At 45.2% G+C, this 19,466-nt stretch overlaps 1 protein-coding gene and 1 long non-coding RNA gene across 2 annotated transcripts; both read right to left on the bottom strand.

The window, feature by feature from the left end:
* Nucleotides 1–1,998: 1,998 nt before the first annotated feature.
* On the bottom strand, nt 1,999–11,226 carry S100a10 (S100 calcium binding protein A10). Its single transcript, XM_021660679.2, has 3 exons — nt 11,069–11,226; nt 5,023–5,174; nt 1,999–2,393 (listed from the first exon to the last, which is right to left on the bottom strand). Exons 2-3 carry the CDS (start codon nt 5,152–5,154, stop codon nt 2,232–2,234), a joined length of 294 nt encoding a protein of 97 aa, XP_021516354.1. The 5' UTR covers nt 5,155–5,174; nt 11,069–11,226; the 3' UTR covers nt 1,999–2,231.
* Nucleotides 11,227–12,713: 1,487 nt separating this feature from the next.
* Nucleotides 12,714–18,278, bottom strand: LOC132656985 (uncharacterized). Its single transcript, XR_009594830.1, has 3 exons — nt 17,869–18,278; nt 16,989–17,179; nt 12,714–14,770 (listed from the first exon to the last, which is right to left on the bottom strand). It is a non-coding gene; the product is annotated as an uncharacterized LOC132656985 (long non-coding RNA).
* Between the last annotated feature and the right edge of the window lie 1,188 nt (nt 18,279–19,466).

The following is a 19,466-nucleotide window of genomic DNA, read 5'->3' as shown; positions in this document are numbered from 1 at the left end:
ATCTCCAAGCCAGCACAAGGGTACAGAGTCTGACCAGGGTCAAACTCTGATTCCCCTGAAGTTAGAACTTTGTTGATTGAAGCTTGGATGTAGAAACAAGTCATATATGGAAGGAGACAGGGCAAAGGTGTCTCTTGTCTGTGCGGACTGTGTCTCAGGTTCTGGACTTGCCAGCTGTAGCAATGGCTTCTCAGTTTAGCAAGCAGCTTCCTGACCCAGGAGCAACCTTGGCTGTCTAGCTCTAGAACATGGATATGGAAGATATTTCTGGGTCAACCTAAACTCTTTAGCCAGCTGTCTCCACTCCTCCATTTAATCAATGCCTGGTAAGCCAGCTGATATGATCTTATGGTTGCAAAGCTGTGATTTTTCGTACTTTATTCGGATTTTCTCATCATCTTTACTATGCATTTTTCTCTAAAGCTAGTTTTGAACTATCCAGTTCCATTTTATCAACTTTTCCATACATTGGTGGATGGCTTTGTACTGAACTCTCTTCTAGGGTTACATTGGAAGTTTCCCCTGGAATAATCGTGAGTCCAATATTAAAAGAGACAGTTTTGCTGAGCATGGTGGTGTGTGCCTGTAATCCCAGCAGATAGAAGGTAGAAGACAGGAGGATCAGGAGTTCAAAGTCACCCTCAGCTACATAACACTTCAAACAACACATTTTGTTGAAAGCCAGGCTGGAAATGTGAGACCTGTTTCTGAAAATTTGTTTTAAATGTTTCCATTGTTGTGAACCTAGTTAACTGGAACCGTTCAATGTGTCAATTCATGGAATTTATATATTGCCTCTCCATTAGTAAGCATATAACACGGAATATATATAACAGGCACACAAAAGGCTGGGGAAAACATTGTTATTTTCAACATCAGTATTGTGATTTTCATCCAAAAACTATGCAGTGTCTATATGTCACATCTTGCTTATTTCTTAACATCTGCAAGTTAACTAAATCACTGTTGTCAGATTTTATTATTATGGTGTCATGTCGTATCTTCTTTCTTTCTTGTTTGTTTTTTTATTAATTATTTTTATTAATTGGTTTATTCACTTTGTATCCCCCCCGTACCTCCCTCCCTCCTACCCTCCCAATCTCACCCTCCCTCTTCCCCACCCGTGGCCCTCTCCCAGTCTACTGAAAAGGGAGGTCCTCCTCCCCTTCCCTCTGACACTAGTCAGTTGAGGAATAGATACAGAAATTGTGGTACACCTACACAATGGAATATTACTCAGCAATAAAAAACAAAGAAATCATGAAATTTGCAGGTAAATGGTGGGAACTGGAAAAGATCATCCTAAGTGAGGTATCCCAGAAGCAAAAAGACACACAGGGTATATACTCACTCATAAGTGGATACTAGACATATAATATAAGATAAATAAACTAAAATCTGTACACCTAAAGAAGCTAATCAGGTAGGAGGACTCTGGCTAAGATGCTCTTGTTTGTTTTTTGAAACAGGGTTTCTCTATATAGCCCAAGCTGTCCTGAAACTCACTCTGTGGACCAGGCTGGCCTCAAACTCAGAGATCCTCTTGCCTCTGCCTCACAAGTGCTGGGATCAAAGGCATGTGCCAACCCTATGAGCTTTGGCTCATTTTCTGATGGGCTTATTTTGACTCTAGATTTTGCTGTAGTTTTTGCAGTGAGAAAATGGATTTAGACATCATGGGCATCCAAGGTCCTAGCTAAAAAGGCACTCATTTAGTGGGATAAAACTACATTGAGGAATTACAGAATTCAAGTATGTTCTTGAAAAGGCCTCTTATAACACTTTGAATTTTGGACTTTCACTTAGGCATAGTTTCAAGAGCAAACAGAAAAGTCAGGCTCCAAGCTGGAATGAAGAGTGTGTTCTCATTTCGCCGGTCCTAAGGAAAGCCCTGGGGTATGCTGAGTGTCCTAGGCTATGCTGACTCTTCCTGAACCAAAGAAGCAGGAAGCAAGCATTTCAGAAGGAACAACAAACACACCAGCTCAAATTCAGAACTTAAAAAAAAAAAGGGACTTTATTGAGGGCAGCAGGATGCGAACAGTATAAAATTCAAAAGCTTCTCCGTCACTGAATTAACGTTTCTTTCTCTGCTTGTCGAATTGAGTTGGATGTTATTTGCACATTTCTTCAGGGTCCCGATCTGCTCACAAGAAGTAGCGGGACAGATTCCTCAAGTGATGCTGTAGGAGAGCATGCATCAGGGAGGGCGCGCCAGTGCTCCCTTCCGCCTACTTCTTCCCCTTTTGCTTCATGTGCACTACAAAATAGTCATTGCACGCAATGATGAGACCTGCAACTAGCGACAAAAAGCTCTGGAAGCCCACTCTGCCATCTCGGCACTGGTCCAGGTCCTTCATTATTTTGTCCACAGCCAGAGGGTCCTTTTGATTCTAGAGAAAAAAAAAAATCAAAAAGAAAGAACAAAGGCAAACAACCAGTTAATGGTGTAGGCAACTATTATCTTATCTGATTCAAACCGCTGACAACCATGTGCAGAAGCACAGTCTTTCAAGTCTCTTGTGAGTCATCATCAGCACATTTTTTTTGTTCTTTTTTTTTTTGGTATTTCTCGGGAATGCATTTTTCAGTAACTTCATATTTAGATTCTGCTTAAGAACCACACTCACCATTTTCTACTTCAAACTTAGATGTAAAAAAAAAAAAGCAAATTTTCATTCCGGACACCATAGTCAGATCCTTAAAAAGGGAACTCTTCATGAAGAAAGTGCCTCAGATCACTCAGATAGTAAGTGTTGGGTCACTGTTGTATCAGTTCTAAGCAGGTGCCAAGGAGGACACTGTTTTCACTTTAAAGAAGATGCAGACAGCTCTCTTTTCTCCTTTCACAGCTGGGGTCAAGCCAGCATGCTGTCATAGCTAAGTAGCCTGAGTCCATCACACAGTTTAGTTTGTCTTCAGGTTTCAAGTCCAAACTGAGCGGTTTGGGTGAGTGCCCTCTCTAAGATTTCTTCCACTCTTCATGAACAAAAATGCTAGTCACACACTCCAACCTCTTTCCATTGTTTGAGTGCGTAAACCTATGTCATCTTAAGCTCATCATGGATGTTATATATTGGACACATTTTCAGAACAAGTGTGCGTGGCTGGGAGGGTGACTCAGTGGGTAAGGTGCCAGCAAGAGAACCTGAGTTTGCTTCCATAGCGCCCACATAGAAGCTAATGCAGCAGTGTACTCCTAGAATCCCAGTAACAAGGAGGCAGAAACAGAAAGATTCCCCAGGCTTACTGGCCAGACAGTCTAGCCAAATTGGTCAGCTCCAGGTTCAGTCAGAGACCTTATTTCAAGTGTGACAGACCGGTGAGATAGCTCAGTGGAAGGGTGCTGGCTACTAAGTCTCATGACCTAAGCTAGGTCCCTGTAGCCCACATGATAGAAGGGGACCACCTACTTCCCCAAGTTCTTCTCTGACCTCCACATGCATACTATGGCACACACAAAAACTAATGCAAAGAGTAATTTAGGGATGATACTTAACATTAAACTTTGGCCTTTACACAAACACACACCTACATACACACTCAAAGTGAACATGTATGATAGAATCATAAACTCCTTAACACATAGCATGAGTGTGTGGGTCAGAGACAGACAGGCGGATGCCCTGCCTCTCACCTGTTGAGCTTGGTTATTCTTTTTGCTGCTACAGTGGTTAGATGTGCAAAAGTGTGGTTACACCTATAGGTCCATGCTATCTCCAAGAAGGAAGTAACCTCTAATGCAGTAGTGGTTGTTAAAGGGACGAAGAAATTATGAATTCCAGTGACCTTATAATTAGTGGGGGATCAGACTGACATGCAATATTTTAAGTGTGCCAGATGCTTAGAAATTGCAGTCAGAGATCTCTTACGGTAACAGAGTCACACTGTCTGCCTGAGACTGCACACTTCTACCCTTGGCTATCAACCGAAATCTGTTCTACGTAGCTAACTCTGGCCTCACCCCCAGCTTCCTGGCTGTGGTCAGAACGAGTGAAGTGTGGATGACATAAGCCATCCACTTTAGAGGCAAACACTGTTAAGGCAGTGAGCACAGGTCTAGAACCATGACCAGCCTGTGCTGTTCTGCCATGTTCAGCACACCCCCTTGTACACATCCTTTCTGTCTCTCATGTCACAAAGCCTTGCGGATGGGAGGGTCTGTGTCTTAGGTCACCCATGATTCGTGAGTATTTTCACATTGACAATGCCACCATCGGTGTGATGGGCTGGCTTAAAATGAGCACATTTTGTTCTTGCGTTTTCTGTCCGTCTAGAAAGATCATGACAAGTTAAAATGGGCATGTGAACAAGTATGTCCAGCCCTCTCATTTGAGAGAGGAGGTGACCAGAAAGAGAGTGGAAGCCACTCACCATTGTTGGTCTTCTGAGCCCTTCTCTGAGACTGCAGCGCCAGTCTATGTCAGCCTATGTCAGCAAAGAACGAGCTCACTGAGAGAGCACTGGGGTGACTGTAGCTTAATAGGAGGAGCCAGGCCACTTATTTAACTGATATTGATTATGTGTGAAAACAGTTCCCTGCAAAGCTCTCTGTTTATTAGTACAAGAGCCAGGGCCTTAATTCTTTTTGTCCAAAGGGATTTAAGATCTGAGTAGAGGGGAGCACGTGCTTTGCATGAATGAGTCCCTGGTCTCAACCTGTAGCTCACTTCTACACATAATGGACATTTAAGTTGTTCTAAGTGACATATGACAAGAATATGGAACCTCCATCACAAGGGCTATAGAACGGAGGTGCAGCATCCCTTGATCCATTACACGTTTGTGAAAAGCCTGTGTCATGCCAGTGGGTGTGGATATTTTCACTTGCAGACTGAGAGCTCTTTGAGAGAAGGGGTGGAGTCTTTTCCACTCTGCTACCCTGACATCTTAACACACAGTAGGTACTGTCTACTAAGTAAATGGATAAAACTCTTCCAAGTAGTGAATCTACAGGGAAAGCATGAAAGAAGGAAAGACACTTTGATTTCTATGTCAGGTTCTGAGAGTTTCAACACTTACTTCCAAAAACCCAGGGAACTCCCTTTCCATGAGCACTCTCAGGTCCTCCTTTGTCAAATAGTCTTTGTCGCCCGCAAATCTGTGAAATGTAAGCATCATGGTTTCCATGGCATGCTCCATTTGAGATGGCATTTTGAAGATTCTCTTGAAACCTGTTAAAGGACGTAAAGAAACAGAATTTGTGTTAGCTTCTAAACCACATGTACTGAAAGTCTGGAGAGGGCAATTGGAAAGGATAAAACAGAAGGTCTAATCACCTCTCCAATAAAAATAAATCAATCTAAGGCCCTGTTTGGAGGCTTTTGTCAGTGGCAACAGACATTTCAGGTATTGAATCTCAGAATATGGGTCCACCTGGATGCCAGCTACTCTACATATTCTTAATAAAGAAAAGAAGGTGTAAATTCCTGGAAAAGCAAGAAAAAAGCTGCTCTTTTCAACTGGAAAGCACCAAATGAATGAAGACATTTCCTTATTTCCCTTGACGATGAAAATGTAACTCCTAGAAATGGCTGAACACCAACAAGCCACAAGCCCAGCCTTGTTAACATAGACTCAGGAACCTGGACCAGTCTGACTCTAGACTTGCTTGCAGATGGGCCTGCTGGACATGTATACTAGGACTCTGAACTCATTGTCTAGCAGTAAACCACAGCTGCTCTGCCTGAGTACACTCCTCACAAAGTTCATTAGCAAGCTCAGCAGAGAAGGAGTAATCAGAAGCATGTGCAAACGCCTTTGGCAGCCAGATACATTTTTGGTAGGACTACAAAGAACTGTTCTCCTCACAAGCTGGGGTGCAGCAAAAGAACAAGGGCCTTTCATCAGGAAGAGTTTAAAGAGTGGAAAGAAAATGTTAGGTCATTGTATTCTGGTACAATGAACTGGGGCAGACGTTTTGTCAAGACCCAGTGCCCGGCACAGCTCAGTGTCCACAGAGAGGTTGAGCACAGATGGTAGTAGAAGCTGGCAACTTCCTCTGCTGAAGGACAACAACAGAAGCGTGGGGTATGCTCAGTACAGATCCCAAAATTCTGTAACCCACAGCACCCTAGGGCTGTATTCATGCCATGCATGTCTTCCATCACTGAACTCTATGCCTGAGCCCTCTGTTCACTTTTTATTTTGAGACAGGTCTAAGTTGCCTAGGCTGCCCTTAACTTGATATTCTCCTGCCTCCTGAATTGCTGATATTGCAGCTCTGAGCCACTAGGCCTGGCTTTAATACTGTCTTTTATAGAGGAGCACTAAAGAGTTATATTTAAGGATTGTAACTTCTACCTCTTGGCCTCAAAAAATTATAAGAACCAGATACAGAATGCTACTTCTGAGAACACTGTCAATGAGGATGAGGCATGATTCCTGTGTGTGACTTGGACAGCAGCAAGCTTAGCAGCAAGCTTGCCCTTCAAGGTGTACAGTGCCATAAAATCCAGGGAAGCCACACCCCCTTTCCTCTCTTCTTCATGGCAGATCTACCCCACCTCCCCGATCCCAGATACCACGATTCTGCTGGTGGAAGTGGGCTTAGAGGGAGTCTGCCTTGCCTGGATTGACTTGGAAGTGCAGGAATTTAAGAGAACTAAACTGAAGACACTTAAAAGAGAGCACCGCATGCCACCTCAGTCCTTTGATGGTCCAGGAAAGGAACTGGACACCAACGAAGTTTAAATGTGGCCCATATTCAGGGCCAGAGCTTTGTGACCTCTTCTGAGAGAGAAGATTCCAGGTGATGTCCCAGATGTGAGAGCTGGGTGGACACCCACTGAACTTTGCTCACAGTATATTTTTCTCAGGAAAGTATACTGTAGCACCAGAGAAGAGAGAGGAATCGGCAGAATAGGGATCCCCCAAATAATGGGCCAACTTAGGACTCCTAGGAATGCAAGTTGTAATCCAAAAAGATCCTGGCCTTACTTGAACATCCTCCTCAGGAGGGTGAGGTCAGGCTACCTTAGCTAAGAGCTAAGGGGGAGCTGAGGTCAGTCCAATCCTTCCTTACCCATCTGGTTATGAAGTGACAATGTTCCTCCCTGAAGCTCCATATCTGCCCTTTGGTCCTCCCTTTCTGACTCCCCTACCTGTTTTATCCCACACACTGGGGAACTAAGCAGCCAACCGACTCCCTGCTTGTTCAAGAGGCCTGTATAATAGTAGAGCCTGGCCAGAAAGTGAAAACAGAGCTGAAACTCACAGGATCCCATAGGCACTGACCAGGGCTACATGCAAGGAACTGTCCTGGAGAAAGTTTCAAAGTGAGGCAAAGGATCCAGGTGTGGCAGCCCCAAGAACTATGAACGCAGCACTCAGGGGTGGGGTGGGGCTGGACAGGAGAAACAGGGTTCCAAGCCAGTCTGGGTTACATAGACCCTGTCTTAAGAGTCAAACAACAAACAAACAACAAGAAAAAGTAAGAGAAAGGAAAAATGTGGAAATGTTGTTTTCTTGGATGAATGAATCATGTAGTCCTTCTCTGGCAAAGTGGTCTCTGCCCAAACACTACTGCATAGATGGGGCTTGCCTTACAGGGCTCTCACTACAGCTCTCTAATCAGTTACTCTACTAAAAGCCTTTCAGGAACTTGAATCAAGCAACTCCACTCTAGCTTGGGTGGCCTTTCACTTCTGGTTTGGTAATGCTTTGTCATGAGGACCCTGGGAATTGGTCTGAGAGTCAGGGGAATCTGTTCAGTGTCCTGGACACCGCGCTCCATACCTGATTAATTTAGTCAGGTACATGTGTTCATTGTCTGTCCTAACTCTAAAGCTGTCTTGGTCAAGAACAACATTTTATTCTGCTTTAACTGAGAGAACACAATATCACCTTTGTTAAATGAATGTCTCAAAGTAGCTGAGGTACAGATGAGAGTATCTTTAGGCAGTTGACAACTTTGTAGCTCAGCAGCTAGAGGACATGAGTTCTGGGACTGGTAGGGAAAGGGGCCCCAACAGGGTTCACCTATGAACGGAATGGCAGAGCACGGAGAGTACATTCCAGGCACAAAGGGAAAAAAAAAATGTGTCCTGCTAAGCAAGTCTGGTCAGAAACACACGGGCGGGCTTCTCCCCCTGCTGTTTCTCTTTTGTTCATGACACCTTCCACTGCTTCATAGCTCTGTGGGATGGACCTAGCTCCTGGCCTACTCACCTCTTATTGAACCATTTTATTTTGCTGTCCACGTATGCCCTTCACACGTTAGCCTGAGCAATGCGTCTTAACTGCCTCTCTCTCTGAAGAAAACAATTCTGGTTTTTGTTTCTTTAACACCAAGCACCTACGTTGCACATATCACCTAGGGTGGTAAGAACCAACAATGTTCTCATTCTCTCCATTGGTCTTTCTGGGTGGGGCAGCAGGCAGGAGTCCCTCTTCCTGAGCAATCCCAAATGTCTGCTCTGGACCTATGCCCAGGTCTAGGCTATAAATCTCAGAAGCTGGAGATCTGATTTATTTTGTTCATCTGTATTTTGTCCCTATCTTACTTTTCTTGAACCCACCAAGAATTAATGAGGGTGTCAGTGAACATAAACATCCATTATTTTAAAACATTTAGAGTTTCTGTTCTTTAGGAGAATTTGAAGAATAATTTTTTTTTTTTTAATTGAACCCAGAGGAGAATCTTAAATCTGACCCTTAAAGTATATTTGGGGGAGGAGTGAGATTAAAACAATGGATTTGGGATCAGGCTTTCTCACCAAATAAAACTTGCTTACTACAGACATGGTCTACAAAACAAAGTTCCAGATGCAATTCAGTAGGAAGAAAGAACTGAGAAATTTACTCTCACCCAACCAAGAACACCCATTTTTCCATGAGGCGCTGTCATGAGTCAGCCAAAACCAACCAACAATAGCTACATTGACAAGTGGAAATTATTTAGTTGAAGGGGCACAAAGTCCTGAAAGTTGTCTTTAATAGTTTCTCCCTCTCTCTCCCCTCCCTCCCTCCTTTCCTCTGTTTGAAGAGGAGTGCTTGCCCTGAAGAACTAGAGCCTCACACATGCTAACCATGTTACTTCCTTTGCTTTTGATTCTGAAGTTGTGAGTCCTGAAAAAAAAAGGGAAACTTAAGAGCCCATATTTTAGTCCAGCTATTCCCAGCACTGTGAGCATTAATTTATATCTCATAATTCTGAAAGAATCCCATTGTTTCCCTTAGCTATGCTTAAATGAATGGACTGTGTCCAAAAGCATATCAAATATGTGGTGTTGGGGAGGGGCGTCTTTTTTTTTTTTTTTTTTTTTTTTTTTGAGCTGTCAGTGGAAAGCATGGAAGCAATACAGTCTCAGCCCCACCCAGCCCAAGGCCTAATCACACTGAGAAGACTGCCCAGAGCCTGGCCATAGGCCAGGAATAGGAAGACAATGGCCCATCTGATGTTGTATTAAGGAAAAGCCAGGGAACAGCATCACCCAGAAATCAGAATAAACTCAAATAACTGCTCTATGCCAAGCAGGCAAAACAAACAAACAAACAAACAAACAAAAAGCAGTGAGCTGAGATGAAAGCTCTGAGTGCTGGATCAAAGGTTACAGTGAAGAAACTCCTCCCTGGCTTTCAGGAGGCAGACATTGCAAAGGAATCTGTGGGGGAGGGCTGAGGAAGGCAAATGAAATTTCAGTGAGTTACTTGAACTCATTCCTGCTGCAGCTCCTGGCATTATCATTTGCAGTTTGCTTGAAACACACTGAAAGCAAAGCTCTCTGACAGGGTGTTTCTACCTGACCTGAAATACAACACGTAAAAAATCCACTCCTGGAAGCAAAAAACTCAAGCTTCCTCCAGAGGAAAAAAATTGCAGCACTAAATGCAAAAGTGTTTTACCAGAGAAGCAACTTCCCCAGTGAAGTGGAGGCCTGCTGCCATAGGCTGCCATAGGCCAGTAACCTAATGATAACCTATCAACGGTCTCGGCATGGCCCTGCCAGTCTAATTACTATCCTCCCAGGCAGCACCGTCGAGAAGCCACTCCTGCAGATTGGTGGCCAGTTAGAGTGTGACTCACTTCCTCTTGGAAAATGCCCTGGAAGATGGCACAGTTCCTCTTTTCCTTCAGGGAGTGATCTGTTCATACCATCCGAGGGAGTATCTGCAGCCAGCTCGGCCACACCCATGGTCTCAGCTGAGTCACAGGCCTCAGATCACCAGGAGAATCCAGGAACCCTTTGTGCTAACCCCACCCTGAAAACTGTGTCTAAGCTTCCCTGGGTTGCGGGTAGAGACTGAAGGGAGGTAGGTTTTAGTGAATTTCAAAATTTGCCTCTGGGCTCTTCGCTGGTCTGTTACATTTCTGTTTACCTCGCCACTCTCTCCAGAGCCCTCCCAAAGAGGTCATCTCTGTGGCCAAGCTCAGGCCAGGAAGCAGGTACCTCCTCCTCATTGCACCACATCAAATTAATCTGGGACTGAAGATCCTTCACCAAGTCTGCTGTCACTCCTCTTTCTAGTTCCCTTTATTTAACTCAAGCAGCAAGAGGGAAACTTGTTAGAGAGAAATCACCTCACTCCCTCTCACCCCAGCACCTCTTTATAAAGACAACAAATCGCAGGTCCTGCCTTAAAGATCCTTTCCAACCTACCTACAGCTTGCACTGGGGCTAAGGCATCTAGCAGAGCAGGATCCTTTAGACAGGGAATCCTCCAGCTGCAAAGCCGCCAGTTCTTCCTGGCCCAAAGCAGCTCAGGCAGCCGGGTTGGGCGGAGGCTAAGAACATCTGGACTCAGGTCTGCTTGCAGCCCAAGGCAGCAAGGAACATGCCAGCTGGGACAGAACGAGAGCGAGTTCTGCTAAACTCTAGTTAACTCTTAAGACTAGTTGCAAAGCAGAAAGGGTGAAAGTGAAGAGCCACACGCCTTGAGGGAACTCAGAGAAGCAGCCGCCCCAAATGCCAAGGTGGGGTGGCCTCCTCCGCCCCAGCGGTTCTGGGGGCGTTGGAGGATGGCCCCACCCAAGGCAACAGGACAATGCACCTCGCCAAGCCCGGCTAGAGACCTAAGCAAGAGGGTTTGAGGTTCCGCAATGACAGATGCGAGGTGCTGAACTCACCTGGGCCCCGAGGCGCAGCAGTGCTTGAAAGAGCTAGGCACACAGCGGTGAGGCCAGCACCGAAGACCGCGGGTCTTTGTAAGCGGGGCGGGTACAGAGGGCGGAGGCACCCCGGAGCGGGAGGAGCCTGGAGGTCAGGCAGCCGCGCTCCCCACCCGCCCCAGCCCCTCCCTTCCTGCCCCCCAACCCGCCGCGTTCCCCACCCACCCCTGCCCCTCCCTGCCTTCCCCACAACCCGCCCCAGGGCGCACCGCTCTCTCCTCCCCTCTCTCTTCCCCTCCCTCTTCCCCTCCCTCTCTCTCTTCTTCCTTCTTTCCCTTCCTCCCTCTCCCAAAACAACACACACACACACACACACACACACACACACACACACACACGCTGCACCTTTCCACTCTATGGACAGACTAACTTCGCCAGTCCCCAGGGACAGTGCTATTGTAAACGTCCCTGCGAGCTGAAATGCTCTTAGTCACTCCCACCCAGGGCAGTGCCCTTCCTCTCGGTTTTGGTTTTAGAAAGTGGGTGAGTATAGAAATATGAATCCAGCTGTCCCGCAGGCAGGCGGGGCACACCGGCCCAGAACTAGAGCCAAGAGCCTCTGCCGGAACTTACAGCTTAGGAATCATTTTCTACACAAGGAGGAATGCTCTGAGCAGCTCTCAGCTTGGGCCACCTACTTTGCTCTAGGATCTACCTGGGGTCTCCTGTGTTGAGAGCAGAAGCTAGGCCCCCGCGCTCCTGCCTAGCTTTGTCACTCAGTGGTGAGGGCACATGCTGGTCATCTTCAGGGGGGGGTCTCAGATCTCTTGAACGGGGTTCACCCTTCCTAGTTCAGCTTGTTGTTTCGCTTGCCAGATAGTTGAGTTTCAGTTGTGGCCAATATTGCTAAAACCTGTTTCAGAGCCTTTTTCTTGACTCTATTTGACCCTAAAAAGCTGTTTGGAAGACATTTCTGGAAGGTATTTAGAGAAAACCGAAGTGTCTCCTGACGATCCCCCCACCCCCACCCCCACACTTATTGTGGTTTGGGTTTAAATGCAGACTACTCGCAGCTATTGGTGAGACAGCACAGTATGTGGTACTGGGGTTTCCCCTGTCACCAGGGGAAGTCCTGGGAGGAATGAGAGATTCCAAAGGAATGAACAGAACAGGACTCCTCCGAGTGCCACCACCATATGACAGCCTTGGAGTGATGGGGGTGGGGGAGAATCCCACGTGGGTCAGCTCTCTTTTCTCCGGGATCTCTGAAACCTCAGCCTGGCTCTCCAAAGAGCCAGTTCTTCCAAATTATCCTACAGGCCTCTGAGGCCCCAGGTCACCCAGACCAGTGGAGGAAATCCTGCCACTTCCCTTGGGTCTCAGGAAAGACGCAATTGGATTTATAATATCCCTACTCACTGGCTTTCTTCAGCTGGGCCACAAGCCTTAGAATGTTTAGTGTGTGTGAGGCCCTGGGGAGTCAAAGATGGGAAACCGGCCTCTTCTCTCAAAGGGCTCCAAGGTTTCTGGGGAGATAGTAAGCCTAATTCCCCGTGATTGGTGAGCAGGACAGGAGTGTTGGACAGGGGCTTCCAAGGCCCCTAAGTGAGCGACAATCTGATTCACGGAGAAAGCAACATTTGATAAGAACTCAAAAACTAACTTGTCATTGTAACTCTTTAATCTTGAAAATTTTTACAACCTTTTAAAAATGCCTATGGGTGCTCATGTGTCTGAATGGTTTTGTTTGTTTGCTTTTAGTTGTTAAGGGCCTCCACGTGCACGTCCCAGAGCACATCAGTGGAGTTTTCAGGAGCAGGTTTCGTCCTGGTACTGTGGGATCTGGAGATGGAACTCAGGTCGTAAGGTTTGCACAGCAGACACTTTTACTCTCTGAACCACTGCTGACCCAAACATCACATTCTTTTTGTCGAGGGCTTGGAAAACATAGCAACTAAAACAATGAATAATTATTTATAAATGCATGGACCAAAGAATAAACATTTTCATGTATTCCTTGCTAGTCTGATGCATATATTTACATAATTATAATTATACTGATTTAAAAAAATGGTGGTATTCTTTTTTTTTGTTCCACAATATTCATTCTCTCCCCAACCCCTCTGCTTTTGAGGTGCTGGGGATTGAACCCAGGGCTTCTCACATGCTAGGGAAGCCCTTTACTCCTGAGTTACATCTCAAGCCCACTTTTGCTTTGTATGTGTGTTGTTCTCTGTCAAGACACCGTGTTCACTCACTCATTTCCGCTCTTCTCATTCACTTAATAGTTGTTCTTTCCTTCAGTCTGCTGGCAGAACTGTGGGCTTCTGGAGCCCTAGTGGTGCCACTCTACGAAGATGCTGCGATTCTGAAACACTGTGGGAATGCTGAGGGTACATGCTGAACAGAGCCAACAGCATGGACGCTAACTCTAGCACATGCTCTTTCACTAACACCCATGAAGCTTCTTAGATGTTCTGTGTACTGATAGGTTCGCGAAGCTTGCAATACTTAAAGAAATCTTTAGGAGAGAGGGTTTGGTGGCACATGTTTGTAATACTAGCACTTGTGAGGCAAGAAGATTGTGCATTTGAGGCCAGCCTGGGCTACACAGTGAGGCAGCCAAAAACAAACCAAAACCCAAACTCTCCTCTCCAGGAAAAGCCATCCCTGCCAAGTTCTTTCTGCAGGAAACAGCTATGCATTATCAACCACATGGATAAAGCGAAGCCAGCCCTGCCTCCCTAGTAACTGTTGACTGTAATGAAACTAGCTCCTGAGCTGGAGCTGCTCTGTGAAGGATGATGTTGGAGCAGGCAATGAAGGGGAGATGTGAAGAGAGCAGCAAACTGAATGGCACTGGAGGAACCGGGACTCGATGTAGTGTGGTCCCTGGAATGAGGAGGAATACGAGTTGTCCACCAGGGACCTTCCAGTGTGAAGAATGCTAGCAGGAAAGTTGCTCTATTGGTAATCCATTACTAGAGACTCCTCCTTCTCCACGGGGCAAAGCAATAAAACCCTGTTACCAGTGGTGATCAGTTTCTCTTCCACAGGGCGCTGTTTCCGGGAAGCGGCTACTCGGCCAGGGATTAAGTCTCTAGCGCTTCTTGCATCCATCTGGGACCATGTGACTAGTCATCCACAGAATGTGATTGCAAGTGACGTGAGTCATTCCCAGGTTCAGGCAGCAAAGGTGATTTTCCCATGTTTCTGTTTATGTCTGCCAGGACTTCCACGGTCTAGAGGTGGAAGAACCGTAGCTGGGAGAACTTAGGTCCGCAAATCAACATATAGCAGAAAATTACTTGTTGACTAAAAACTAATCACTGGGTAAAAAAGACCCAAGAATTAGTGGGTTTATTTGCTACAACATAACCTGTGTGAGTACATGGCATTCTTTCCAGTGCTAGTATTTTGGGCAGCACAAGGTCATTGACCAATCTGTCCTAGACTCTGATGGGGTGAAGTGTTTGTAGGTCCTGGAAGTTAGACTGTTTGTAGCAGTTTGTGCCCTGGACCATGCAGAAACCTGTACAGCCCAGATAAGCATTCTGTCTACCCAGATTCTAGGTAAGCATAAATCATAGCCGAAGAAACTTTATTGGTCAATTTCAGTGCCCTTGGAGGTGTCACAACAGTCCTGCAGGGTACTTCAGTTACGTTGATTTGGCCAACACTTTTTTTTTCTTTTCTCCTTCTTCATCCTTTTTTTTTTTTCTGTCAATACAAAAGGAAAAGAAGAGAAACTGATCTAAATAAATATGACTGTATAAGCTTGCCCAGCTTATAGTGAGAGTTGAACATTTAGGGTTTTTTCCTAATTGTTATATTATTATAAATAATAAATCAAATAATATATGAAAGGACTCATTTTTGAACAGCTATCTTTGCCCATATGCTTGTTTTACCTGGACTCCTGCAAGAAATTTTTTTCTGAATTTGCTTATGTGGTTCTTAAAGGACCAAGAGCAAACAGGCACTTTGGTGGGAGGGTGGAGGTAGATGAGAGGAAAAACCAGCTGTTGGTCTGGACTCAGGAGTGTGCTGATTCCAGGAACTGTCCCAGAGGAGTGGGGAAAATGCAAAGTCCTTAAAGCTCAGGGTGCTGATACTGGTGCCTCCATTGACACCTGCTTAGTAAGTGGGAGCTTGTGTCTAAGGTAATGAGCCAAAGCTGAAGAATGTAAACAGGAAGTGAGCAGCTCTCCTAGGCTCTAGGCACACCACCACAGCCAGCCAGCATTTCCTTGCCAGTAAGATGTGCTGGATTCATCTCTTATTGTGCATGGAAAGACCGAGCTATCTAATGAGCATGAAGCTGTCCATCTCAGGCTCCTCACGTCCTACCTCTTCTGTGTGATCTTCTACTTTGCATGGAAAGTAGCTTTAGAAAAAGCCACTACCAAAGGTGTTTGCCACTACCAAAGGTGAGTAGAGGACTCAGCCAAGGCTGCATAACTTTTCTCTGTCTAAAAGTGGCAGAATTCAAAAGACTAGTGTTTTGTTTTCCCACAAAAGTTTCCCCATTAAAAAGAGGTCTATTTTTGATGTGTATGTACGTGCTCCATTATGAGGGTATGCCATATGTGTGAAGGCTCCTGCACAGGCCACAAAATGATGTTGGTTCCCTGGAGCTGGAGTTACAGGCAGTTGTGAGTCACTTGATGTCGGTGCTGCGAGTTGAACTTGTGTTCTCTGAAAGAGCAACAATATCTATTAACTCCTGGGACCGTCACCAATCCTACAGAAGTCCTCTTAGCTCAGGGCTAGAAATCACCACTTCCTTCTGTAGGAAAGATGCAAATGCCAATGGATATACTGTATCGAATATTTCCTGAGTGACTTATCAATTCCCACAGTGATTTAGCTGGAAATATGCCAATGACCAAGACAGAAAATCTCTGACCTAATGAGCTGTGCTAGTTTTATGTCAGCTTGACAGAACCTAGCAGATTTCTGAGAAGAGGGAAATCTCAACTAAGACTATGCCTCCATAAGACCAGGCTGCTGGCAAGCCTTTCGGGCTTGTTCTTAATTAGTGATTGTTGGGGGAGGGATAAGGTAGATAGTGCCACCTCTGGGCTGATGGTCCTTGGTGCTATAAGAAAGCAGGCTGAGCAAGCCAAAGGGAGCAAGCCAGTAAGCTGTGCTCCCCCATGGCCTTTGCATCAGCTCCAGTCTCCAGGTTCCTGCCCTGACTTCCTTCAATGATCAACAATAGTGTAGAAGCATAAGCCAAATAAATGCCTTCCTCCTCAAACTGCTTTTGGTCATGGTATTTTATCAGAGTGATACTAATTCCAACTAAGACACGAGCCTTTCCTAGTGGAAAGGAAAAATGAAAATGGAGGGGACCTGTTCTAAGTAGAAGATTAGAGAAGGTTGCTGTGAGCTGGGGTCATTGAAACCCAGCACTACAATTGCTAGGAGCAGGAGGTTTCCAGAGGGAGGGAGGAGAGGCGGGGTGAATGCTAGCCTGATAGCAGAACATGTGTCTGAAGCACACCGAATATGGGGAGGGGGGACATGAGATGAGCCCAGAAGGGCAGCATTTACAAGAATCTGTTCAAATATTTTGCTGGCAATAGAAAAACAGAACAAAACAACAACAAAAAACAAAACAAACAACAACAAAAAAGAAACCCAACCAGCTACCAAGTAGGGCAGGCTCTGCAAATTAAGATGAACTTGGGAGTGAATCTTATTTTTCTGCTGTTTATTATCTACGAGAGCTTGACTATGTTACCCAGCCTCCCAAGGCCCAGCTTTTTCTTCTGCAAAGAGACTTCATAGCAGACACCCACCTCATGGGGATTTTATGAATATAAGTAAGAAAATGCATGTAAATACTTAGCAGAGTGCCGGCCACATAGTAAGTACTCCACACAAGCTAGACATGGGTTTCACAGGCCAGGCAGATCTGTGCCAAACCCACCTTTGTGGTGTGGAGGCACTGTGCCATGGCCAAGTCTCCACTGCGTCTTTTTCTTCACCTCTGATGCCGATTTCAAATTCCTACCCTGGAGGAATTTGGTGATGATGAGGATTATTTATGAAGAGTATGGGAATTATATTTGGTGATCTATGTGCAGCCATACTGAAGAAGGAGTCAGCCTTTTAAGTAGTCTGAAAAAAAAAATTTTAGCTGTTTGAAAATATTTTCTGCCAGGCAGTGGTGGTGCATACCTTTAATTCCAGTATTCAGGAAGCAGAGACAGGTGGATCTCTGAGTTTGATGCTAGCCTGGTCTACAGAGTTCCAGGACAGCCAAGGTTACACACACACACCTGTCTCTGCAAAACCAAGAAAAACAAAAACAAAAACAAACAAACAAACAAATAAAAAACCCTGGATCTTGTCAGTCTTTTTACCTTTAGCAACTTTTTAAATTTTGATTTTTACTTTATGCAGATGAATGTTTGGCTGCATATAGCTCTGCACCACAGGTATATGGTACTCGTGGGGGCAAGAAAAGGGCTTTGGATCCCTGGGACTGGGGTTACAGAGGGGTGTGCGCTACCTTGTAGCTGTTGGGAATCAAACCAGGTTCTCTGGAAGAATAACCAGTGCTCTTAACAATTGAGCCATCTCTCTAGTTCTCTTTTCCAGTTTGTTATAAGCCAGGGGTGGGGGAAATATAGAACCAGAATAAGAATCAGTTCTAACATTTAAGTTTGCTTTTGTCACCAGCTGGAATTGCTGGCAAAGGGAAGATGGAATTTTCTACCGTTTTCTAGTCCTCAGCGAATCTTATTTCCCAGTTCTTGCCAGAACTTCCCCCTCCCCCCCCCCCCCCCAAGGAGGAGAAAACATACCTTGTACCTTACTTGAGTAATTAGGCTGGAAACGCCAGCTTGTCCAAATCCCAGTGCTCGGCTCTGAGCGAAGAACTGCAAGACAGCCAGTGTGCCCATGGAGGCCATCAGCTGCAGCCTAGCTTTCCCTTAGTTAAAACAAACAGCGCTGCTGGCGGAAACCCTGGACCGCATCAGAGGAAAACTGTTACTTGAGCTATGGCTGCTCTGTGTTAATTGGTGAGAGTGTAATGTGCCTGGCAATGGTGCAGGCTCACAGAAATCTGACTCCTTGGAACTGCAGTGGCCTAAACCCCTTGTAAAATGCAGGCCCAACGGGAGACCTCAGGCCTGAATTCCCAGGGCCTCCATTTGGGTGGAAGATCACAGACTTATACAGGGAAAGGGTGAGTCCTTGCCTTCTAGTTAGTGCTGTGGAGCCCTCTGGTGGCCACGGGGTGAATAGCTCTTCAGGGTTTGCGCAATCTTTTCTGGCTGAGGCAGTCAGTGATTGTATTCTGAAGAGCCAATAGGGAGCTGGGGAAGTGGCCTACTTGGCTGAACATAAACTGTAGGTCAGCACCCTGCCTTGTGTGCTCTTGTGTCTGGTGTAATTTCTCAGGGGAAATGTTGAAGAAAGGAATGATGTGTGCACCAGGTACTTAAAAAAAAAGGTGAACATAGAGATGTTTGATTGAACTCTACTCTGTTTTGTCTCCAGATGTGTCAAAACTCAGTTTGGGGATGGGATTCAACCAGTTTTATTGGTGGACTTTTAAGTAAATTCATTCTCATCTCTTTGAGCATAGATCCTCTGACAACCAAGAACCTAGTCATGTCCTATAAGAACCAAAGAGTAGTCTAGTTCTCTCCTGCTAAAGGTTCACAGAATGATTTAGGTTTGGGAGTTTTGGTTTGGTTTGTTTGTTTGTTTGTTTGTTTGAGACACTGACAGATTTTTTCTTATAGATCATAATGCGCTGTTATCTCAAAAGGTATTTTAGGGCCTGGTGGTGTAGCTCAGCAGTAGAACTCTAACTTACCATGCTTGGGACTCTGGATTCCACCCCCAGCACACACACACACAATCATTTTAGGTTGGTTAGTGTTGTAATTATAGTAACAGTTTGTTGTATCTTACATGTCTTTATTTTAAGATATATTTTATTAAACCTTTGAGAATTTTATACACACATACAATGTACTATGATCTTTATGTATATATAATGATCATTATACCGCTAGCCTCCCTAATGCCTCCCAGATCCAACGCTACCCCTCTTGACTTCGTGTCCTCTTTTTTAAAATTTTCCTTAAAAAATAACCCACTGAGTGCAACTTGTTTTTATATTGAAGATTTTTTTTACACAATATGTTTTGATTACACTTTTCTCCTCCTCCAACTCCTCCCAGATCCTCCTACCTACTCATTCACCCAATTCCACACTCTTTCTCTAAAACAAACCCAACACCCCCTAAAACAGACACAAAATTCCCCAACAAGAATACAAAAATGGAACCCAAAATAAATAAACAAAACACCAACAAGATTTTTTAAACGTCTAAACTGCAGAGGAATTTTAATCTAGCAACATGGCTGCTCTGTCAAGGGATCATAT

The sequence above is a fragment of the Meriones unguiculatus genome, chromosome 10 (genome assembly GCF_030254825.1).
Source record: "Meriones unguiculatus strain TT.TT164.6M chromosome 10, Bangor_MerUng_6.1, whole genome shotgun sequence".
NCBI lineage: Eukaryota > Metazoa > Chordata > Mammalia > Rodentia > Muridae > Meriones > Meriones unguiculatus.
This window is presented reverse-complemented; position numbering and strand designations above follow the sequence as displayed.

Excerpts from the sequence above, each read along its gene's own strand:
- S100a10 (XM_021660679.2), bottom strand. The coding sequence starts at position 5,154 with ATGCCATCTCAAATGGAGCATGCCATGGAAACCATGATGCTTACATTT. Across the intron at positions 2,394-5,022 it reads AGTTCCCTGGGTTTTTGGAA|AATCAAAAGGACCCTCTGGC; the intron begins GTAAGTGTTGAA and ends TTTTTTCTCTAG.